Source organism: Amphiura filiformis, chromosome 8 (genome assembly GCF_039555335.1).
Source record: "Amphiura filiformis chromosome 8, Afil_fr2py, whole genome shotgun sequence".
NCBI lineage: Eukaryota > Metazoa > Echinodermata > Ophiuroidea > Amphilepidida > Amphiuridae > Amphiura > Amphiura filiformis.
This window is the reverse complement of record NC_092635.1, coordinates 15,448,852-15,474,825: the sequence shown is the minus strand read 5'-3', so window position 1 is coordinate 15,474,825 and position 25,974 is coordinate 15,448,852. Positions and strand designations below refer to the sequence as shown.

The following is a 25,974-nucleotide window of genomic DNA, read 5'->3' as shown; positions in this document are numbered from 1 at the left end:
GAAGTTGATCAAATGATTCATAAATTTGTTTTGCAGAATTAAGATTGATTCTCGGCTGTGAAAAGAAAATTACTGACCCTGATGTTGACCGTCACATTGAAACCTGTTTGTCAATCTATTCTACATTGATATCATGTGCATGTTTTAAACAATTAAGACCTTTTGATTCTTCTTTGATATCTGACTGAAATGATGTGATTTTTCATCCTATCTCTGATTCATAACTATATCTACATTGATATCATGCACACATGAAGGGAACATACATGTACATACTGTCACTCATTGCACAAAGTTAATTCAAATGAAGCCATCGTCAATTGGAGCAAATTGCCATACTTCTTTCTGGAATCTAGATTTTGTGATGAAAGGGTTCATAACCATTTTTTGATCTCTCACAAATAATCTAATTTTTCAAAATTCATATTTTATACAGGGGAAATTTCAAGCAGAATATTCTCATAAACAGATGCATAAATTTACACAGAAGTTGATCAAATGATCTCCATAAATTGTTTTGTACAAATAAATTTTACATTTTCACTAATTCACATATATTTGAAGAATCAATATTGATTCTACTGTGAAAGAAAGAAAAAATTGTGACCCTGAGTATTTATTTACATCTCATATTCTCTAGATAATCCATAAACAACAATAAGGTAATTGTGCATGTTTTAAAGCAAAAGCAGTTTAATGACAAAATATTCTGTTTTGATGTAAGGGTCATAACCATATTTTTTATGACACAAAATAAATATGTACAGTACACAAAACCAATTTATTTGGTGGAAATTTTTATTTATTTGTTTTCTATCACTAATCTAATAATAATTCACTCATACTAATTCACTTTTATCACACCACCCCTGTCAAATACTTACAAACATGCATGTGTAATAACTGATCTACGCAAATGGTATTGTACAATATAAATTTTACATCAAGTTCATGTAGATATAGAACATTTTTATTTACATCTCATATTCTCTAGATAATCCATAAACAACAATAAGGTCAATTGCTCATACCGTTTAATGACAAAATATTCATTTTAATTGACCAACCAAATAAATAAAACATCACATACCTGTTCACTGCATGTCTTTTCTCCATACAGCAAATTTTTAAAGAAATCTTAGACAATATACAACATCCTACATCTCTGCATAATAACATTTGGTACTGAAACTACCAAATTATAACTTTGTTTTCCCCCCTTGGTATGGTATAGATAAATTCAATAACAACTTGATGATGCTCATTAAATTTAGTATGATTCAAAAATGAATTGTATTTAATCTGTTAGAGCTGTCAAAAGAACAATTTAAGTATTATAGCTAGATCTCATTCAGGCATAATACATGTTTTTATTTTATGAGTAATATAAGATCACAATAAAAAAAAGTTGGCAATAAAATTGGCACTAAACTGTAAAATTAAATGTGTACAGCTATTTATAATACAATGAGCACCAGTAGAAACAACACTGGGACATACAAATTTAACTTTATAATGCAATCGTTTTGCACAATAGTAACTTTTAAAATATACTAACTTGAACAACAAAATTTACTTTCCTGACATCCACAACATTAGAATGCATCCATTGGACATTTTTATAAGCTGTATCATATGATACATGTCCAAAAATGCATAATTTGCAATAAAATATTGGTCTAATTTCATAAAGATATCCAAGGTGTGCATAAGCTTTTCAAGGCATTAGCCAGAGGGGTGTCCAGGTGTCATTTGGATGCCCTGTTTTCAATTTGGACACCCTAAAATTCTGATTTTTATAATGGAGTGAATAGGAAGTGGACACCTCAATTTTGTAGAATAAGGGCATTTTTGACCATTTTGGACACCCTAAAGACACCCCTCTGGCTAATGCCTTGCTGCTCATCACATAGCAATGTGCACATGGGATTGGGCACTTGATGTCTTTATTAAATGTTTTAAAAGCTAAGCAGACAATATTCGACAAAACATTCACAATTTAATCTGACTGACATTTTAACACACCAAACAAATTTTGGACCAAATCATTACATTAACATTAATATGTTTAGACTTTGTTAAAAAACAAAGTTACATTAAAGACCTTCCTCAAAAAATAGCCTTTCCATATTTCTATCCCTTTTCCAAAAATAGTATTTCATCTACACAGATCTTTTTATCTTTCAATCTTACAAAAATAAATATGAACCACATTTATATGCTATCTATATATTATTTTTGCTGCAAAAATGTATTTTACATATTGCACTCTTGTCTTGACAAGTAAACAAGTTGCATGCATACAAACCTTCTACAAAGTTCTATGGGAAAAGCTTTAGCTAGAGACCCGTCCGGCCATCACTTGGACGGCCTGTCATGAGAATGGACGGCCTACCAAAATGCTAAAGCCATCCGCCCCCCCCCAAAAAAAAAGCCTTTTGCGATATACAATCATGTTTAATGTTACAAACCACTGTTAGGAACCTCTAAATGTCTATAAAATGGTTACAAACCACTGTCAGGAGCCTCTAAATGTCTATAAAAAGGCACTTCATGATGCGTTTTCGCAAGTACGGTTAACACATACACTCATAATGTGATCCAGAAGATTGCATGCATGCGCCTTATACTCATACTGGGAACACGTTTAGTACGCTACATGGATGCAACAGGTACGTTTGAGCTTGGCCAAGAATTACCTAATTTACTTACAGCTTAGGTTGACATTTCAAACAATGTATGAACTTTATTTTACCTCAAGTTTGGTAGTGATAAAAGTGTCTTTCTTCATGGTTGCAGTATCGAATCGTGCAGGGAATCCCAGAGTATACACACAAAAAATCTCAAAAAAAAGGAATTACCCTCCTTTAAATAATGGTTATTATTAAAAAATTTTATTACAAATCTGTAAAATGCGTTGGAAGCAGAGTTTATTTCTGCACATTTTGACACCTGATTTGTAGCAATTATCTAAATATTGACGTCACAGCGTACATTTAAAACAATGTAACCCAAGATTTGAAAGTTGCAGTAAATTCTATTGATTTGTATTCAGTATAATGGAAGGAAATCTGTGTAATGATATACAGTTTGTCCACTCTGAAGTACATAGTGACAATGCGCGTGTTAACAGTGCGTAGTGCTCGCGTCTCTGCTGCAGGTATGTGCCTTCAAAATCGGTTTAAAACACTCTGTTGCAGGTGTATGCGGCCTTCAAAGTCGGCTCAAAGTCTGCAGTGTAATGTCCCTGAAGACTTCACTGAGTAGACCCTCTGCTGCAGTGTTTTTTGTATTGCACTTTGTCAAAGTGCACACTTTCAAATCTGGACCTCACTACATTAAATTGACCGGTGTATATATTGTTTTCTAGGCTGTCAAATCAAAGCATAAAGTGTCCAACAAAATGCAAGTTACAACTTTCAGAGTAGACCGAAGAGTGTTTTCAAATGTATTGTTGTAAGTGCAACTTTCAAATAACTACATTAAATTGACTGCGGTGTTCAAATATTATTTTCTAGGCTATCGTATCACAATAAGGTGTTTTTGAAAATGGCATAAATAAATTCTGCTTCCAACACATTTTACAGATTTGTAATACAATAGCCCGTTTTTTGAATAATGGCAATTATTAAAGGGGGGGGGGGGAATTTTTAGATGTTTTTTTTATGTATACTATGGGATTCCCTGCACGATTCGATACTGCAACCATGAAGAAAGACACTTTTATCACTACCAAACTTGAGGTAAAACAAAGTTCATACATTGTTTGAAATGTCAACCTAAGCTTTAAGTAAATTAGGCAATTCTTGGCCATTCTTAGATTTTAGATGTGAATTTGTATAAGGTGGTTTGTTGGCATGCTTGCAGCGCAACTGCGTATAAATACACTGACATCACCTTCAAACAAATATATAGCATTGTGAGAAACAAAAACCAATTTGGTTCAATTTATAGACTGCTCTAGTGAGGCATCGATCGAGAAGAGTACGCAAGGTATATTCTTTTTAAGCAATAAATTCTTCTTGAAAGACAGTGTCCTATTCACCATTACTAAATATTTCCATTTACTTTGACTATAACTTCATCATTTTGGTCAACACTTTCGCATCTGTACAAAATATAAAATATTTACATTTGGTTCTGAAAATATTTAAACTTGCACAACTGTTGTTACAAATGTCATTAACAAGTCTTTACAATCACATTACATTTAACACTTAGTTTATTTGTTTTTGTATTTTTCTTCAGTTCTTTTTCTCTAGTATAAACTAAAACAAAATAAAATATTCTAAAACTAATAAGTAATCAAACAATATTAAAATAAAAATAGAAGTATATTAAAGATGATGCACTGTGCATCAGTTTTTTGTCAGTGATTCAACCCTAAAAAACTGTGCCTCCAGTTTGATATCTGTATGTTATTATTAGCAAGGAACATGTAGATAATCAAACACAGTTCAGATTGGAATGGAAACTGCCGAATTGGACCTGTGGACAGTGATGTTGCAGTTGATAATGAGTCGAGGCTGGCACAAGGTCCGCCATGTTTTTTATTGGATGTCGTTTATGGGCGGAGCACTGTCAAGTAACATCTTTATTAACACAAGTTTTCATATAGCAATACGCTTTAATTTTATAAAGCCCTGGATATAAATTATAATCAGAGACCAAATTAAAAAGACTTGTGTCTAACACCACCTGTCAATCAAATTCGGAAATGATTTGTTAACAAGTTGTCATGATGATTGCGTTTGTGGTAAAATAGCGTGCCTTATGGTTAATTTTGCACCTTCAAACATACAAACCATCTGAATATGAATCAACCAAGGTTTCTTTCGTGTGCTTCAAACCAATCAAGTGTTGTGGGGAATTTGATCGACAATGTCAGAATGTAAACTAGTCTTTTGAATTCTTTTTTAATACTAACTTTTCAGCTGCATATTTCTGCTTCAAATTCTATGTTAGCCCTGCGTAAGTCTCCTGTAATACACAAGAGTATGCATTGCTTCACACCTTTTTGTTTTGCACATTGCAAGTGCTGTTATCATATAGTTTGTTCGGCATGCATATATAACTGCCAAAATATGTCTCGTAACATTGTCAGTTGAATGAAGTTGGGTGCAGCACTTACGCTGTGCTAGTTGTGTGGCTGGTGCGCACTTATGTTGTTGGTAATTTTTGTTTGTTTTTTTTTGGGTTTTTTTTATAATTTTTTTCTTTTTCAAAGTGAATTAAAGAATCACAAAATACAATCAAAACAATATTCTCTAAATGAAAAAAAAATGAGACTAAAATAAAATATATAATAGAGTTAAAATAATGTACTAAAAGAAATGAAATAAGGAAATGCAAATTCTGATGTTAAATGTGTGCAATTCCCAAAACATAGCAAATTGTATGTGCTCCAGGGTTTTGGCTTTGCATTAAAAAAAAATTCAAAGTTTTTTTTTTTTGTTACTTTTTTGTTTGTTTGTTTCATTTTTCTCAGAAATAAGAAGTGGACATGATAAAAAAAAAAATACAAGTAGATACATAAGTAAATGCAAAAGTAATAAACTAAATAATAAAAACAAAAGAGTATTGTTGAAATGAAATTTAGAAAATTAAAAAGCATATTTTCATAATTATACAAATGCAGGATCACATCATGTACTAGAGCTCTTTTATGCACTTGCATAGGTAACACGATCTGGTCCATGGGGGGCCAAAAAAGGCATTTTTGAAAATAGAGTTACTGTAATTTTTACATTATGCATACAATAGGTTATCATTTACTGAAAACACTAAAGGTCTAGCATACTTGGTTCTTTTTTTTTAATGTCTATTCTTATGTATTTTAATTTATTGTTTTTTTACTCCATATTTATACCTTTATCTCAGTTTCAATGTTGCCGCCTTTGGCCCCCATGGACCAGATCGTGTCACATACATGCCTTCACTAATTATCATCAGTTTAGAAAGGAGCCAATTACATGATGAGACATATATCGACCAATGAGATACTGATCAGCTGTGCCCTTTGCACTTGATTCCGAGTAATTGCCTGTCACCCGTCCGCATGCATTTTGAATTCCAATTCATGCCCATGTAATCATTATTGCAATTTTTTTTATATTAAAAAGTTTTTACAGTAAAAAATCCAGAATTTTTTCATTTTCACTCTAAATGTAATCCAAATTTACTTGAATGCCATTCCACTTTCTTTATTGGGTCAATTGGCATCTACAACTGGGTTTAATCCACATTTTGACTGATAAAACAACAAAAAATAATAAATATTATTGCATTTGTTTTTCTGCAAATATGTGACAGGGAACTCGGAATCAAGTACAAGTACCTATTGACCCTTTGCACGGTCATCTCAAAACAAGGTTCTACCACAAATGAAATTTAGAAAATTAAAAAGCATATTTTCATAATTATACAAATGCAGGATCACATCATGTACTAGAGCTCTTTTATGCACTTGCATAGGTAACACGATCTGGTCCATGGGGGCCAAAAAAGGCATTTTTGAAAATAGAGTTACTGTAATTTTTACATTATGCATACAATAGGTTATCATTTACTGAAAACACTAAAGGTCTAGCATACTTGGTTCTTTTTTTTTAATGTCTATTCTTATGTATTTTAATTTATTGTTTTTTTACTCCATATTTATACCTTTATCTCAGTTTCAAAGTTGCCGCCTTTGGCCCCCATGGACCAGATCGTGTCACATACATGCCTTCACTAATTATCATCAGTTTAGAAAGGAGCCAATTACATGATGAGACATATATCGACCAATGAGATACTGATCAGCTGTGCCCTTTGCACTTGATTCCGAGTAATTGCCTGTCACCCGTCCGCATGCATTTTGAATTCCAATTCATGCCCATGTAATCATTATTGCAATTTTTTTTATATTAAAAAAGTTTTTACAGTAAAAAAATCCAGAATTTTTTTCATTTTCACTCTAAATGTAATCCAAATTTACTTGAATGCCATTCCACTTTCTTTATTGGGTCAATTGGCATCTACAACTGGGTTTAATCCACATTTTGACTGATAAAACAACAAAAAATAATAAATATTATTGCATTTGTTTTTCTGCAAATATGTGACAGGGAACTCGGAATCAAGTACAAGTACCTATTGACCCTTTGCACGGTCATCTCAAAACAAGGTTCTACCACAAGTCCGCAAAGTATGTGTTGTCAGACCTGCCAACCTACCGAAGTCAGAAAGAGAGACCAAAACCTTGTACAAGTACACAAACCAGGTACAGACAAATTCAAAGACTTGAGGTGTGCAATACTCAGGTCTAAATTTATCACAATAGACTAAAGAGAATGCTATAGCAAAATTTGAAATTTGCATCATTTTTTGCTGTTCATACATTTATATTTGCCATCACTGACATTTTCAAAAAGCAGGACTGTCCCTCTTTTTCACTTTTGAAAACCCCAAATGAGGGACAGTCCCTCAAAATGAGGGACAGTTGGCAGGTCTGTGTTGTGTGTACCTACGCCTGTCAAACATGTGCTTTAATTACCGCGTACGCTTTTGCAAATGCTTCCTGGCGCGTTGCTAGAAAAAAGTGAGAAATAAAAATGCATTGTTTGCACATGTGATCATCAATGCAGTAAACTACAAAGTACAATTACTTCAAGTTGAACAGAGTTTTTACATGAACATGTAAGATGGGGGTGCGAACTCAACATAGTGGAACTACCTGGAGGGATTCAGGTGTATGCTGTTAACGTTTCTGCTATCATTTTTATCTGCTTTGACTGAAGCACATTTTTAAAGCAATGACTGAAGCACTTGTTAAAGAGCATAACAGAGCTTAATGTAAACAAATGCAATCATTTTACTGACAAGTTCGCTTGCACATTCTATTTCAGGTGAAACATTTACCATTTAGTAATGGACCTGTTGTACATTCCATCCACTAGCATCATCTACTGACTGCTGATTTACTTGCAACGTAACTGTTTCAGAGGGTACAGCCATTGTGCATGCTTCTGTAGTAGCACTGGTCATGTGTGTAGGTAACATAGTTGGCATGTCTTGTTCACCTTCAGTGTTGCAGACTTCACTGTAGACCATAGCACGAAGTGTCTCACTCCTTTCGTCTGTGTTTGGGATTGTGGTATCTGTTTTGAAAAATTCAAAATAAAAGGTTTTAAAAATGACTCGACATTACATCTGAATAAGACATGTATTGAAAAGTCACAGTACAATTGATCATTAACAAGTCAAATTTTGTTATTGGCAGCAACCAAATTTTTTTAACTGTAATTCTTTTCTTTTCATGTGTGACCACCGTCTCTACTTTCTGATACTGTCACAAGCTGCGCTACCATATGATTATTTTCTCACCAATAAAACTCAATGTAAAAAAAATTGTCTGAAGAAAAGATTACCAAGGATTCTTGAGTAATAATATACTATAGGATAAGCCACACGTTTGCACAAATGAAGTCACAAACTCAACACGCAATCATGCATGTGGTGGTATGTGGGCACGTTGGCGCAGCGGTACGGGCTATGCCTTGTAATCGGTGTTTTGCGAGTTCAAACCTGGCGGTGCCATTGTATTGTGTTCTTGGGCAAGGCACTTTACCTTCCTCTACCCAGGGTGGAAATGGGGAGCTGTTATGAATATTGTCCATTGAACGCCGCTCAAAGGTATGAGCATGCCTTGGGCATTGTATGGCAGCTGACATATATTACAACAGGCACTGTATATAAAATTATATAAATACCAACATATATTTATTATTTATTTTATGTCTTGTGTAAGAGATTGACCTATGGAAGAGCTGATGCATATTTTTTTTGTTCTATAAAAATTTTTCAATGACGAACATTTGGCCGTTTCCTTCCATTATTGTGAAAAACCAAGTAGCTGAGGTGTAAGCGCAATATACTAGGAAAATATTATAACCAATGACCCCATGTTGACTTGTTTGCTAAAATCAGTTGTATTTTTACTGGAAAGGGTCCGAATTAATAGCACTTGACATCCGCCATCTTGGAGAAATTTGGTGGATACTGAAAATACCCAACAACTGTCAATCAAAAAAGGATTTGTCAATTAAATACGGGATAGAATCCGTTTCACTATTGAAGCAGTTACGCACATCGTAGTCGTGCACATGTACATAAATTTTAGGCTAATCGTTACTATTTGTACTGAAAATGCCTAGCAACTGTAACTCAAACTGCTGATACATGTGTCAATTAAAGTGCCGTAAAGTGACTTCTCTTTTTATACAGGGATTGAATATATATGAGTGTCATATGGCTCTAATCCATTTGAATCAATCTTACCTTTCAATTCAGCTTCACTTCTCTCAGTGTGATGGGCCAGATCCTTAGCTAGTGATTCAACAGATGGAAGCATTGTTTTCTCATCGCCAGGATTGGTGCCATTACTGCTGGTGTACAGAGTAACTGGAAAAAGACCATCTTTGATTTGACCTGCAGAAGAAGGTTCAGAAGAACTGTTTTCATCAATGGGTTGTAGGTTTTCTGGAGCAGGGTTGGGGAGACTGTGTCCTTGCATTTCTTCAGTGGACTCCAAGATCTGGGACTCAGGATTTTGACTACTAATTTGCAACTCTTGTGACTCTGCAACTTGTGTAGCTGTTGCTTGGCTGTCTTGCGAGTAGGATTGGTTGTTGACTGTTTCTGGACCTTCATGGTTAATACTTGATTGGGAAGTTGGAGTAGTGTCACCACCTGGGCCTACGTCTGGTGGCTGTGATGTCAAGCTCTCTGAAGCACGAGCAAGATCTGCAAATGCTTGGACAACTGCGGCACAATTGGATACTTGTGGTGCACCACTGATATGTTGCTGTTCAATCTGTTGCTGCTGCTGTTGCTGATGCAGCTGTGATGGTTCTACAGAGTTTGGAGCCACATTGTTAACTACATTCAATCTGTGGCTAGTGGTAAAATACTTCTGTGGATGCAATGTCTGTTGCTTGATGGCAGGAGATGCATATCTGAGTGCTGTTGCATTGTGCAAAACATGTGCCTGTTGCTGTTGCAGCTGTTGTTGTTGAAGCTGTCTTTGCTGTTGAAGTTGTGGAACCTGCTGGATGTTATTGCTGAAGTTGTAGTTATTTGCAACATTTCCATTAAATGCAGGATGGTAGGTAGCAATTGGAGAATTACCCCACTGTGTGTTGCCGCCGTTGAATTGCACTTGGTGTTGCTGCACTTGTGGCTGCTGTTGAGGACTTGAATTAGGTGGAATCCACAAGAACTGACCATTGTTACCTCCTGGGCTCTGCTTTGGGTAAGCTGGGCTGCCATTCATTCCACTATTCATTGCAGGAACAAATTGTAGAGCTTGACCACCAAATGGAGCTGTTGGAAGAATCACAGGGATACCATTTGACTGCAAAGTAGTTGCATAAGTCATTGGGGGGCTCATCAAGGATGTGCCAGCTAATGGCTCAGAAATCAGCTGACCTGATGGGCTCTTGATGAAGTTGCATCCTCTACCTGCGTTCATCACCTTAGATCGACGTCTGTAGGAGTTGGTAGGTCGAGTTGGAGTATTTTCTTGACCAGGAACATAATTTTCATTAATGGACCAGAAGTGGCCCCGTCTGCATCCTGGCGGCTTGCCTTCATCTTCTGTACAGCGACGAGCTTTGAACTGAGCATTGATCAAGGCATGACGGACCGAACTCTGTAAGAAGACCAAAAACATGTGCAAATCATTCTATTAATTATATGATGCAGCATATCAAAAGGGGGACTTTGCGTCAAAGTGAAGTCCTATTTAAGACAGATTATATAAAAAACAGACAGAAAAAAATAAGGAAAATAATAAGAAATTCGGATGCTTTTTCGCTAATACAATGAATGCCTTGATCAATATGAAATTTTATTGTTTATTTTTACTCCATATTTTTTGCCTTTATTGCCCTGACCATGGACCAGGTTGTGTCACATATTGAGTATTATTATTAACGTGGCTGTGTACTCTAGACATTGTTTCTTTCGTGAAATTGAGCTTTTTTGAAATGTATTTACTTGATTATGTTTTTTATAAATACAAGGAAAGAAAATCCAGATTTGTTAACTCCAACTGCTCTATTAAGGATTTTATTTCACTATTTCACTCGTTTCCGCAATGTAAAAGGAAAGAAAATCTTTGTTGTACCATCGGGGTACACGCGCGCAACAACGCATCACATTTTGTAGTCGTGCAATTTGTTAACGCACAGATACGCTACGCATACGCAATGCTTATCTGCATGCGCGGCGCATCTTATGGAAGCACCACGGAAGCACCGATTTCACAAAAACCTAGCGGTCAAGTGGCTCCGTTTTAGCTGATAAAATGTGAATTTTTCAAGTTCTTTCCTCCGATTTAAACATCAAGATATGAATAGATTTCGCCGAAACTTCTCAAGGGGCTGTGGATTTACCCGATGTTTACGAATGTAATGTAGAAAAACGAAATTCTCCTGTGAGCTTCGATCAAAGTGCAAAATGTGACCAATTCAACAGCCTTTATTTCAATGTTCATTTTCTCGGTAAAATGGCGATTTAGGTCTCAATAAATACAGCATCTATAGGTAAGCATTTATGCTCATCATAAAAAGCATGCTCGACTTAAGAAACGGTTTTCTCATTTTTTTATATTTTGGTGTATTTCCGATTTTAGGCATCATTTTGTGCAAATAGGCATTTGTGAATTTTAAATAGTTCATTTTGATGGTATATATGGTAAATATCTCAAAAAATAAGGCCAATATCAAAAAACTAAAAAAACTGTTTTTGGAATGGGCCCTCAAGACTAAGAAAAAAACAAAACAACAATTTTTGGAAAGAAGTGTTTTTTTGTTATGATGTACCCAACAATATTGCCAAAAACTCACTTTTTTGTGATTTTCTTTATAATTGTTGTTTTTACACCAAATCTGTATTTATATTGAGATTTATTGATGTCTTGCCTTTATAAAAATGTATACTTGCATTTACATGTCTTGGATGAATAATTACAAACTTTTATTACATGCATGTCTGAGAGTACACAGCTGCCTTAAAGCAGAAATCAATATTTATTAATTGAAAGAACATTAATGTGACCTAACACATATAAATCAGGCTGAATGAGGGAAAGAGCAAAACTGAACTGAGATATATCACATTCAAGTTTTATGACCTTAGCACAGTTTTATTCACCCCAATGTGGACTGACCCTACACGACCAGCTCCCAGACATTTGTTTATTTTCATGTTATTTTTAAACTTTCTGCGATCTATCAAGTACAACACCATCCAGCAAGCCAGAACAAATGCGGGTTGTGGCATTTTATGTCAATGGGTCTATATTCAACATAATTAACAAAAGCTAACACACACCAACAAATGCGGGTTGTGGCATTTTATGTCAATGGGTCTATATTCAACATAATTAACAAAAGCTAACACACACACCATTGACTCCCAATTTTATATCATGCAACTGCATTATGCTTGAGTTTATCAACTTACCATCCAGCTCTTTCTTTTTTGTGGAGGCAAGAAGCGGTAGTACGGAAATTGTTTCCTGTGATTAGAGAACAAATTGTAAAGAAGGTAACAATTTGACACCATTTATAGGTTAAAATGAACATGTTGGGAGAGAAATTAGACAGTAAAATAATGCACACGCGCTGATGTTGATGCATCTAAATCATGATTATGATTTAGTTATGTTTCATTTGGCAAAAGAGGATAATATTTTTTTAATCCAAAAAAATTAGTTCTGTATTTTTCTGGAATAGGGAGTAGTATTTGCTTTTATAGTTCACAGTTATTAAAATAATATTTAACTGATAAGAATGAGAATAAACGATAGGTATTTTTGTTTTTTTTACTATCCTCTACCTATGATAGACAACAGGCAGGTCCAATATTTTTATCGTAGTCTGCACCGCATCCACTACTCAAAATATTGGACCTGCCTATCGCTCTATCACACGTGTAGAGGATAGTAAAAACAAAACTTCCTATTGTAACTTTATTCTCACAATTAAAATGCATGGTTTGGATTTTTCTAACGCTTGCTCCGATTGGTTCTCAGTTCTCACTATCTATAAAAAGTGTATGAATTGGTATTCTACTCCATGCAGATTCCAGAAACTAAATAAATATATTTTGCTTAATTTAATGTTTAGAAAAAAATCTTATTAATTCTGTTTTGCAAGATCTATGAAACTACTCAATAACAAAAAATTGACCCGAGATATAAAAAAAAGTTGAATTGGCGTATCCTAAATATCATGCCCTAACCTACCATAGACAATTTGTTTTATTTTGGCAAAACAATAAAAACAAAAACAAAATGCTGTATGGTCAAATGGTGTCTAGTAGACTGGTTCTATTTTGGAAAAATCATGTTCCTAGCGGCAAGTTTGCGTAAAAGTTGGCAACCGCCTTATTTTTGTGAATTTGGGTATGCTGAATTTCAATCTGTTGACAAGCAATATATGTTGAGACCGTGACACAAAAAGACCCCCCAAATGACCCCATAGGATTGCATAGGGGCACAAATTAATTTGATTCCAATAACACTCTCAAACATGTCAAATTATGCGGGGGCCACAGAGCCCAGAAATGTAATGTTTGTGCGTGTACCGTAAGACATAAGAAGTTATGGGGAACAAAAGGTATACCCCCTCCCTTAAATAAGTACAAAATATTGTGACTTACTCCAACTCATAGTAGATTTCTGAGGGCTGCATCTCCGGTTTTCCACTGACCTTGAAGACCTCCATCACTTGTTGCACCAGGCCATAGCTTGGTCGCTCAAATCCATGGTAGTTTTCTGGAGATGCATTGTTGTTGACATTAATGTACTGGTGTGGGTGGTAGTGCTGTGGGTGTTGCTGCATCTGCTGCTGCTGCTGCCATGAGTACTGATGACATGCAGAACCTGGAAGAGGGTTTGTGTAATGTGCATTTGTGATTTCACATGCAGGTCTGTGTGGGTCTGGAAGGCCAATATGCTCCTGGCTAAATGTTGACTGAAAACCTGAAATAGAAAATGATGAGTGCACAGTATTTTAAAATGTGCCATAGAACTATAGAACTTGGAAAGTGTAAACATAATTATAAGACTATTATATGAACACATTGAACAGTTATAATTAGCATGATTAGGCATAACCAAAAAGAGAGGGTTGTATCATTGTATGAGCATTTGGGGATTGCCTGCAAAATCATCAGATTTTTGCAAATTTTTAAATGTCAATTGCAGCAATGGGTTGCCTTCATTCATTGATAGTGGCGTGATTTTTCATTTTTTTGAAAATTGCCACCCAAGTTTTTTTAATGTTCTCTTTCAGTTTGCCAAGTCTCAACAGTCAAAATATTTAGCTAATTAAACGGGGGTAACCCAATTGGTTTTGGATATGGATTGTTTTTAAAATTACATCAAATATCGTCCCCTTTATGCAGCTTTGTGAAAAAACGAGCGTACAATGTCATGCTGCATTTCCTGTACGTTCATACTCTCAGGATCGAGAAACTATTATTTTAGCTATTTAAGCGTGTACGCAATGTAAGACGTGTGTACTATCAGGGTTAGGCAAAAAAAAAGATGTTTGCTTGCCCTCAACCGACCGACCCTAATTTTGGAAATCGGAAAAAGGTTTTTTTCTATTTACTGTACAAAAGAATTATACCGAATTTTGGAAATTCCTGAAACTTTTTTTTTTCTTTTCTAATTTTTTCATTCTGAACAGGCGCGTATCCAGGGGAGGGGCGAAGGGGCGCGCGCCCCCCGGGTAAAAAAAGGAGAGGAAGAGAAAGGGAAGGGAAAGAGGGGAAGAGAAGAGAGAAGGAGAAAAAGAGGAGGAGGGGAGAGAGAGAGAGAGAGAGAGGGAGGGAGAGAAAAAGAGGAGAGAGAGAGAAGGGGGCAAACATAGGCGTAGATCCCGGGGGGATTTATCCCCCCAATATTTTTCCAGGGACGCACAAAACACACATATTTATGCGTTAAGGCACTTCGCGGACCCCTTCAAATCCAAAGTCCCAAAGTCCAACGCGTTCACATATTTTCGGCTTTTTCAACTGTTCAAACTTAAAATTTTACACAGTAATAGTGCCAAAATGGTCCACCAAATCATATCAATTAGGTCTTCATTTTGCAAAATTTTCCAAGTTCTGAGGGGGAACATCCCCCTGCGTAGTGGATGGCCACTTTCACGTCTGCTTTCGACATTTGCCAATTTTTGTTTAACACAATCTATGAGGTCTACCATATTAGGGAAAACTTGCCGTCCACGAAAGGCTTCATGGACTGCCAAAATGGTCCACCAAATCGCTTCAATTAGGTCTTCATTTTGCAAAAGTTTTTTACTTCTCAGAGAGCATTTTTACATTTTATTATTTTCTTCTAAAATTCCCCCCCCCCCCTTCAGACTGCTCTAGATCCGTCAATCCTCCAAAAGCACACACATTGTTTAAAATGTCTTCAAAAATAATATTATAAAAATGCCCCTTGGGCAATGTTTTAGACCCCTTCAGAGGAAGGGTCCAAAACATTTGAAAATACCTCTTCAGCAAAATGCTTTAAAAAACCCTGCAGTGGACCATAGGCCTAATTCAAAATTTTGCAAATGAGTTCGGCCCCTTTTTTTTTTTAAAGCAACAATAGGGTATAAATATTAAATAGTGTAAAAATAATGCACCAAAATGGCTTCAATTCTACCTTCATTTTGCAAATTTCCCCAACACCTAATTACAATTTTTTTTTTTAACAGTGAAAACCTGACCATGAATTGGGCCGTCATTTCACAAATTTTCGACTTTTTCAAATTAAAATTGTACACAATAATAGTGCCAAAATGGTTCACCAAATGGCTTCAATTAGGTCTTCATTTTGTAAAAGTTTCTCACTTCTGAGGGGGGGCACATCCCCCTCAGACACCTCTGCGTCAGCATAAGCCTCCGGGACATCCGCTTCATGCCATATTGTGTTTGACAAAGATCTAATTTGCGCCCCCCGGTCTACGAATTCCTGGATACGCACCTGCTGAAGATGTTAAAAAAATGTATTTTACAGCTTTTGCTCAACATTGCACTGGTTGTTTTGTAATGTAAGTTGATTAATTTTGACACCAAAATTGTCTGATTTTTCATATTTTCAGCCTTAATTAATACAAACAGTAGTTTATTAGTACGGTAATTGGAAGAAGGAAAAAAAAATCCTGACCGTCCGACCCAATTGTTAAAATTCATTTGAGGGCAGTGTTGAAATAAGCACTTATCCTCTTGTCCAAAAATCACTGGGGACAACTAAATTGAGCTATCCCTGGATAACCACTATATTTTACCTCCAAAAATAGGACACATTTTGGGGACAACCAAAATGCTTTGAGGACAAGTAGAATTTATGCTTTAGTTGTCCTTAGGACAACCTCCATATTTTCCTTATTTTGGACACTGTTTGAGGGCAAGCAAACAATTCTTGGCCTTACAGTTTGTCCACTCTGAAGTACAAAGTGACAACGCGCGCGTATACAGCGCGTTAACAGTGTGTGGTGCTGCGTCTCTGCTGCAGGTATGCGTGCGTGCCTTCAAAGTCCGCACAATGTGAGCGTCCGCGTCGATACTTTGTACTTCAGAGTAGACAGACTGTAGCAGTGACCTGCCGACCCGGGGGGGGGGCACTCCAACTTTAGAGTTGACGCGTATGTAGGGCTGTTACCCAAAGACCCCATATTTTTTCACGAACACGTGCTCTGTCACCCGAAGACCCCTCTATTTTTCCATTTGATCTGTCACCCAAAGAACAAATTAGCGTGTACGCAGTGTAAGGCAGGTGTATACTTTCTTCTGTACCGCACTATATTCGTGTGTTTATCGCGGAGCCACTATCGTTCAGTGTTCCAGTTTGGCCAAGAATTACTCACTCTCGGCAATAACTTGCCAAATTCATATTACCGGTACCTTGCTAGCGAGCGGCCTACCCCACTCATGCACTTCAAGTACAAACATCCCCCAAGACATCAACGTAAAGTAACACAAAACACAAAACAGTTCTGACAGTAATTACCATGATACCCAAACATGCAAACAACATATCAGGGCTAGGCCTAATACTTTTCAGCTGGCTGGGGTCACTCCAGGACAATGATGATGCTGACCCAATTTAAAGGAGTATTTCGTGATCCTAGCATCCTCTTTTTATGACATTTTTCAGTAGATATCCACGAAAAATGCTTATTCCCAAAATTTCAGTTGATTCCGATTTTGCATTTGCGAGTTATGTATGATTATGTGTATTACACTGCCCCATAGACAATGTGTTGTAATTTCGTTCTGGTATTCGCAGCCTTATGCCATGGGCCACAGGGCCTGAAGAGGATAGGTAAGGTAAGGTAAGATACCAGAACAAAATTAAAATTTCACGATATCTTTGCTAAACGAATTCTATCTGCAAGAAATTTTTTGTACATGTATAAACATTATATGTAGCCACTAGCCAGAGGATTCCAGTGATATAAAAATCTCAACTTTTTTTGAGAAAAGTGGGGGGATTAAAGGTTGTGGATCACGAAATGCCCTTTTAAGGAGGCTGTGTACTCTCAGACATGCATGTAGTAAAAGTGCAATAATAAATTCGCGCAAGACATATAAAAGTATACATTTTTATGAAGGCAAGACATCAATAAATCTTAATATAAAATTTATACAGATTTGGGGTAAAAACAACAATTATGAAGAAAATCACAAAAAAGTTAGTTTTTGGCAATATTTGTTAGGTACATCATAACAAAAAACACTCTTTCCAAAATATTTTATTTTGTTTTTAGCTCAATCTTGAGGCTCCATTCCAAAAACTTTTTTTTTATTTTTTTGATATTGGCCTTATTTTTTGAGATTTTGACCATATAAGGCATCAAATTGAACTTTTTAAAATTCACAAACGCCTATTTGCACAAAATGATGCCTAAAATCGAAAAATAGACCAAAATATAAAAAAATGAGAAAACCGTTTCTTGAGTCGATCATGCTTTTTACGATGATCATATTTGCTTAGATGCTGTATTTATTGAGTTATCGTGTACCTAAATCATCATTTTACCAAGAAAATGAACATTGAAATAATGGCCGGTGAAGTTTAAAGTGGTCACATTTTGCACTTTCATCGAATCTCACAGGAGAATGCGGCAGTTTTCGTTTTTGTACCAATATATTACGTGAACATCGGGTAAATCCACAGCCCCTTGAGAAGTTTGAGCGAAATCCATTCATAACTTGATATTTAAATCGGGGAAAGAACTTGAAAAAACCCACATTTTATCAGCTAAAACGGAGCCATTTGACCACTAGGTTTTGTGAACTCAGTGCTTCCGCGGTGTTTCCAAGATGCGCCGCGCATGCAGATAAGCGTATTTGTGCGTTAACAAATTGCACGATACCAAACGCGATGCGATGTTGCGCGCGTGTACCCTGCTGGTACAACAAAGATTTTCTTTCCTTTTCAATTTCAAACACGAGTGGAATTAGTTCACCACGTAAACTTATGGCTCAAAATTCGGACCGCTCGCCAATAAGTTTAATGCATTCTATGTTTTGAAATTTGTTGACGTTTTAACGATCCCCGATTTCCGGTCGCTTATTTTAGCCGTGTCACGTCACATGCATGACGCTGGTGGATACCAACCAAACTTCAGAAGAAAAAAAAACCTCGATCGCCGATAACGATGTGATATGGGACTTACATAGGATTACACAGAGATATTTCTTGCCAAAATTTGACCATTTCTACACAAGTTGGCCCTACTTTGTCTAAGTTATATGAAAAAGGACAGTCTTAAGAAAGTATAAGTGCATGCAACGCTTTTGATGTTTTGGGAGACTGGGAGGGTTCAGAACAAAAAAATGATGGAGCCTATTCTTGACTGTGTAATATTTCTTCAACCAGTTGCCGTGCGGTAACAGTCTTATACGATGGACAGATAGTAGGGTGGCCACAATGCTAGCTATTGTGTGTACCCCTGCCTACATACACAAATGTATGGTGAAAATGTAACAGATTCTGCAGCAGTTGGAAAACTTTTGGGCATTTTGAATTCCATATAATTTGTCTCCTAGTAACTTCTGTGCAAACCCGACTACCTAATTAGATAGAAAATATTCTGCTCGTAATGAAGGAGAATATAGCATTTTTGTACGGTCACGCATAAAAAAGTTACGCACAAAATAATTTTTTGTCATCAAATAAAACTATTTTCCCAAAGATGTACAATTATGCTATATTCAGTTTTACAATCTAGACCCTCAGAGCAAAATCCTGTGCAAAAATCAGACAATTTGGTTGTGTAGTTTAGGAAATACAGTCCTTTGAAGGTCAGAATTGGCACAAAATAGCGCCCTCAATGGTGAAAATCACATATATTTACCTTAAAAGTCATGGCAAAAGAGTTATTTTTGTGATTTCAGCCATTTTAAAAATGTTGTAAAGAAGCAAATATAGCAATTATGACCCTGGATTTTTAATATTTGCATAAATGAACATTAAATAAACAAAAACAATACATCTCGTGCCTTCTTTGGCTTTATTCCCACAATTATCGCTCCGTGAATAATCTGAATATGCAAATTTATGACAAAATCAGGATTTTCCTAAAAATGGGGTAAAAATGGCCAATTTTGAGAATCTTTAAAAGGCTGTATGACACGGTTTCAGATTTGAAGCAGGTTTGACTGCCAAAAATGGCAAAATATAAAGTTTTAAAAAATAATGTTTTAAATATGTTTTCTAGACTGAAATTTTGTGCAGAATTCATTTCTGAAGTCAAAAATGCACAATCTGTCATTGTTTTCCTGATATGAGCATCACAGTAGAGGCATATGCTTTTGACGGAAATAAAAATATGAGATCCATAAGTGACAACATCATCACAACATATTTGAACTCTATTGGCACACTTATAAAGGCTCTCCAAGGCTCACTTCATGTTGTAGTGCAAGTCTGACATCTGATTGGTGCACACACATTGAATATAGGTCACATGATTGCGCAGTATTACAGGTACCAATTGTTCCCGATTTTGCTCAAAAATGGGGTGGCGAGTCAATTTGATAAAAATTAGAACTAAAAAATATGCATTTTAGCACAAGTTTGATACTATATCCCTGTAGTACTGTATCATGGGAATAACCGATTAGTTTTTCTGAAGTCAGAAATGCAAAATCTGTCATTGTTTTCCTGATATGAGCATTACAGTAGAGGCATATGCTTTTGACGGAAATAAAAATATGAGATCCATAAGTAACAACATCATCACAACATATTTGAACTCTATTGGCACACTTATAAAGGCTCTGCAAGGCTCACATCATGTTGTAGTGCAAGTCTGACATCTGATTGGTGCACACACATTGAATATAGGTCACATGATTGCGCAATATTACAGGTACTAATTGTTCCCGATTTTGCTCAAAAATGGGGTGGCGAATCAATTTGTTAAAAAAATTAGAACTCAAAAAATATGCATTTTAGCACAAGTTTGGTACTACCGTATATCCCTGTAGTAATGTATCATGGGAATAACTGATTAGTTTTTTAAACATGTCGCCCTCATATTTTTTTTTTTAGCGATTTTTCGAAATGCCAAATTTTACGTAATTTACAAATGTCACAAATTGTTAAAAAAATTAGAAAAGAAAATTGAGAAGGAATGGAAAGATATTAATGTTATACCCAAGTAGGAACTTATACTGTGCATAACTGATTAGTTTTTCAAGCCTATAGCTCTTGTAGTTTTCTTGTAATCCCGATTTTTATAAATGGCGGGAATTTTTACACACATCAAAATTTTAAGGGGTAGGGAAAACATTTTTACATTTTGCAAGTCTTTCCCTTAGTTAAAATGAACAAAGTTAGGTATCAAATGAAAGCCCATTAAATACTGCATAGACTGGTAGGTCAACCATCACTGTAGCACCTTCCTATCAAGAGTTATGATTTTTCAAATCAATTTTTTTGCCGAAAACAGCTTATTTTGGCACGTCAATTGTCACGAGGCATGTCCTATTTGAATGATTCTGGCGCGCAAATGATTAAGTCAATCACAAAACAAATACCTGAATCCATCAAATAGTACCCTCAGCTGATATGTTAACATTTTAAAGGGCCATATCTATGTATATTGTAGACTCTATGAGTATACAAAGTTGGCATGTGAAAATTTTTGTCACCCAAAAAGTGTGTTTTTCGGGCAAAAGCGGCCACAAATCAACATTTTGTGGCAAAACGATGTCCGATGCACGCGTTTTGACACAAAAATCATGTTCTACAAACAATTTTACCCTAGAAAAGACACCTTAGAAATTAAACATAGCTATTTTCACTCTGGGGTGAATTTTTACACACTTGGCAGTGAAACCTGCTTCAAATCTGAGACCATGTCGTATCTTCGCAACGGATTGTCCGATTGAGTTGATTCAAGGGTTTTTTTTAATCATTTTGCAGCAGGAACAATCCTGACAGAAAAAGTAATTCCAGGGGTGGGTTTGAAATTTTCATGTGACCACCCTACAGATAGTATCAGTTTGTGAATGAGGACATCGTATAAGTTCCTTGTACTATAATATTTACAGTATTTTCTTGGCCAAACTGGAACATGTGCGTTGCGTCCTTGTAGCGTACTAAGCGTGTACGCAATGTAAGGCGCGTTTAGTATGCTTTCTTCTGTATCACGCAATATTCCGTGTGTGTTTATCGCGGAGCCACTAGCGTTTATAGTGTTCCAGTTTGGCCAAGAAATTACTGTAAATATTATAGAGTGGAATAGTGAAATAAAATCCTTTAAATATTGCAGTTGGAGTTTACAAACCTGGATTTTCATTCGTTGTATTTATAAAAAAAACATAACAAAGTACAAACATATCAAAAAAACTCAATTTTGCGAAAGAAACAATGTCTAGAGTACACAGCTGCCTTAAACTTAAAGCTTTACATGTTTAAAGTTAATTTCTTTAAACTTCCGTGGTCCGAGCTGTGCGCCAAGCGTCTACGAGCGTACACACAGAAAAAATAAGCAATCACGCTGATTGGTTGATCAATGCACTTGACAACAAGTCGGTTGACCCATTGGTTGTCTGTTCGGCGCGTAGTAGGCGACCTTGTCACTTTTACGCGATCGCAATTCACCAGCGCGTACCCCGACCACGGAAGTTTAAAGAAAACAACTTTAAAACAGCTATATCTTCAAAACACATGAACCAAACTTTTGGGCCAGGTGGTTTAAAATAAGTCGATCTACAAGTTGAAATAGTGCCGGAACATGCGTGCATTCATGAGATAGGCGCAGAGTACAGAGTACATTATGAGCATGCATGATGCATCATAAATGCATGCCAGGCATGCCCATGCCCCAGGCCAGCTGGGGGTGCTGACTGTTGAGCATGCGGCGATCCTGACTTTTAGACCACCCGAGCTATATAAGGTACAAATTGCAAATTTATCATATTAAACTTTTGCAACAAGGTTAAACATGTTCTCAACTGTACAAACATACCTTTTATTCCATCGAACAAGCTTTATTTTGTTCCAAAATTCACGTTTTTATAGCTATTTTTGACGTAAAAGAGCTGGTAACAAAACCGGTGATGCCAGCTCCGAAGTTTTCGCGTAGCACAAGCGCTTGATGTACGCTCGTTTTGACGGTAATTTACGCTAGCGTATCATGCATTTTCAATCGCGTTTGACATCGTTTTACTGCGTGACGCAATTATGCATTTACATTGTTTATTCAAAATGGCGAATTTCTCGAAAAACGTGATACATTTTACCCCGAAATTTCCCTCATTACTCAAACCCTGCCCGTTTTCACAATATTTTAGCTTCTTGGATATCATCGGAAACATAGATTAGTAATATTAGGTAGGTCACTGTATTTTTAAAGATTTTTTAGATGATTTTTACGATGAAAAAATTGATGTTTTAAGCTTCTTTTCAAAAATTGGTTTTAGCTTGTTAAAAAACGGGTAAAAAATCGTTTTTAGCTTGTTGGATATTTTTGCTAAATAGTTTAAAGCTTGACTCCTTAGATGAAACTTTTAGTTTAAGCTTGTTAGAATATTAAACATTGATGAAATAGTAATATTTTAGCCCTATATAGCGCGGGTGGTCTAAAAGTCAGGATCGCCGAGCATGCGAGTCGCACCCAACCAGAACCAGAACCATTATTTACGGCATTAGGCCTACATGCTTGTTGGTTTTTGGGTAGCCTGATCCCCGATTCGATTGCCCGAACTATTTTCCTGCTCAAACTTCATGATTTGTCCCGTCTCACAAAAAAGTTTAAAAATTGAAAGCGCTAATGGCTGCGCTAACTCACCTGTGATGCAATTAGTTGTGGATCCCATCAAGATATTGGTTTGGTTTGGTGGAATGCTGCGATGGATCGGTTGCAAGGGTGGTGGCTCGTTTGTATTGTTCATTATGTTGTTGTTTGCTAAATTGTGAGCTTGGACTTGGTGATCTTCAACCTTCTGCATTGGTTCACTCACATCGACGCCAGAAGACTCTGCCGCCTGAGCATGCTGAGACTGCGACGTTTGTGTAATTTCAGTCTGGGTTGGCTCTAAAACTTCGGACTCTTCTTTAACACTAACAACAGGCATCACTTGATCTGCGAGAATGGCTTCATTGTCCATCTTGTCGACCCCAGGTGGTTGATTGTCAGAAGAAATCATATCATCACACTCGCACTGATTCATTTTTCCCAATCAGTTTTTAACAACAGCTTCCCGCACTGACGACTTTTGCTGAAATGACGTGCGTTGTTGTGCGAGCGTCACGCTATTCGTTTCAAAACATTCGCGTTGTTTTTCGTCACGATGATTGGTCACATTTTTGTTCGGAAACGCGTAGGCAAATTTGATTGGTCAAAATATCGCGCACAGCAACAAAAGTGTCAAATACGCATACACGCCGTGCGCTTGCGCAAATATCAGCTGAAGCCTGCTGAAGCCCGATGCCTGGGTGCTATTTTCCGGGCCGGGGCTATTTTTTACAATTTAGAGTTAGATTTTTTCCGTTTTTCATAGTTTTCCCTTTCGGACCCGGTTGAGGATTTTGCTTGTAGACCTCCGGTGCAGTGTAGGCCTAAGTAGGCCTACAACAAGCAAAACCTTTATATTTTAAATAACACAAGAACGACCAATCCAAAAAAACTCAATGAAAGCAAAGAAATCACATTATGCATATCAGAGTGAATGTAAATAACCCTGGGGTAAATAAGAATCAATAGGCTTAGGCCTAGGCCTATTAGAAAATGGCCCTATGCCTAAATAATTTTAGTCACATAAAAATAACTGCATGCATGTCGGTCCATTAATATCTGTTTGATTTAGGCCTACAATGGACCGACATAGGCCTACATATGCAGTTATTTTTTATGGATTATGACAGCAGTAGGCCTAGGCCTGTCTATGCAGTAGGCCTAGGCCTAAATAGCAAAATGCTACTCAGTTTTAAAAATTTGCTGCACAATTTTGGAATTAAATAGCATTTTTATGTCATAGACTCACACACTGAAATGTGTGAAATATAGGCCCTACCAAGAGATATTTTGACAGTAGATTTTGATGAAATGTGTGAAATATAGGCTATAGGCCCTACCAAGAGATATTTTGACAGTAGATTTTGATCAGTGAACAATACTAATTTAAGGGTATTGATTCCTAAATATTTGAATACCGTGCTGTGAGTGGTCATACAATATTGGCAATATGTTTGTTATCTACAATAACATATTAAAAAAATTTTTTTAGGCCTAATGATGAAATTATGCAAATTAATAGACTACTTAGCTAATTAATTGGTTTGGTGTTCCATTTACCTACCCCCATAAGGCAAAAAAAAAAATATTGTTGTGTTGCCCTCAAGTGGAAAAATAGGAAAGTTGGGTCGGACGGTCGGATTTTTTTTTTAAACCTTCATTTTTTTTTAAATCCCCTGAAATATTAAATAAATGCTTCTTCAATTAGGGGACATTTGTCAAATTTGACCTCTGGATAGGCTACCTGTTAGACATCAATTAAAGACTAGTCTTTCAATAAGATATTAATTTTAAGTGAAAAACATTGAATTTTTGAACAAATCTGTAAAAATTATCATTCAAAAAAAAAAAAAAATCCGACTCTGATTTTTCAGGATTTAGGGTCGGACGGTGGAGGGCAACACAGCAATTTTTTTTTGGCCTAACAGATCCATTTGAGGTAAATGGAACACGGTTGACTAACCTTAGATAATGTTACTATTTTTTTTGCTAATTAGTTGAAATATTAGTGGTAGATTAGGCCCCTATTGATTTTTTAAAATCTGAAAACTATTTTTTTCTGTTATGTATACCAAGAAAAGTGCATTTTTATGTGGTAGGCGTACGGTATTTTACAAATTTATTTAAAAAAATCATGAAAACAAAATTATTGTTATTCTTTTGTTTAGTCACAAAATATATGTTAAATAAAATATTGTGATATCTCTTCAATGTAAATATAGCTATGAATGTAGGCTCCTTGCAAGTAGGCCTAATGCCCCTTGTTCCCATATCCCACCCCACTGCACTGCTCAGTGGCGTGCACTGCTCAGTGGCGTGCGCAGCACATTGAAAGTGTGTGTGTGGGGGGGGTTTTTAGTTCCCCCGAATGGAGTCTGATTAGGAGCAAATTTTGACGTTTTTAACGTTTTCCCCGAATGACCAACAAAAGTGGGGCAGGCCCCCCTGTCCCCCCCCCCTTGTGCACGCCACTGCTACTGTTCCATTTACACCAATTAGCAATTTGAGACCAATTTTGTTTAGTTGTAATTTAATACTGAGCATTTTTAATTTTTGGCCCATGTGTAGCCGAAAAACCTGACCACCCCCAAATTTGACCTTTTTGCTTATAACCATAGATACTTTATTTTTAGTATCTATGTTATAACTCAACTAATGGATTTGAATTTCA

General features: G+C 36.2%; 1 protein-coding gene across 1 annotated transcript; it reads right to left on the bottom strand.

The window, feature by feature from the left end:
- Positions 1-7,364: 7,364 nt before the first annotated feature.
- LOC140158225 (uncharacterized) lies at positions 7,365-23,782 on the bottom strand. The gene is made up of 5 exons (XM_072181344.1): positions 23,358-23,782; positions 13,711-14,032; positions 12,511-12,565; positions 9,322-10,693; positions 7,365-8,141 (listed from the first exon to the last, which is right to left on the bottom strand). The coding sequence occupies exons 1-5, from the start codon at positions 23,737-23,739 to the stop codon at positions 7,906-7,908; spliced, it is 2,367 nt and encodes a 788-aa protein (XP_072037445.1). The 5' UTR covers positions 23,740-23,782; the 3' UTR covers positions 7,365-7,905.
- Between the last annotated feature and the right edge of the window lie 2,192 nt (positions 23,783-25,974).

Bases quoted from the DNA above. Each gene is read 5' to 3' on its own strand.
- LOC140158225 (XM_072181344.1), bottom strand. From the start codon at position 23,739: ATGAATCAGTGCGAGTGTGATGATATGATTTCTTCTGACAATCAACCA. The intron at 14,033-23,357 runs GTGAGTTAGCGC...TTTCTATTTCAG, and splicing joins CACAACTAATTGCATCACAG to GTTTTCAGTCAACATTTAGC. The intron at 8,142-9,321 runs GTAAGATTGATT...TTTTCAAAACAG, and splicing joins AAGTGAAGCTGAATTGAAAG to ATACCACAATCCCAAACACA.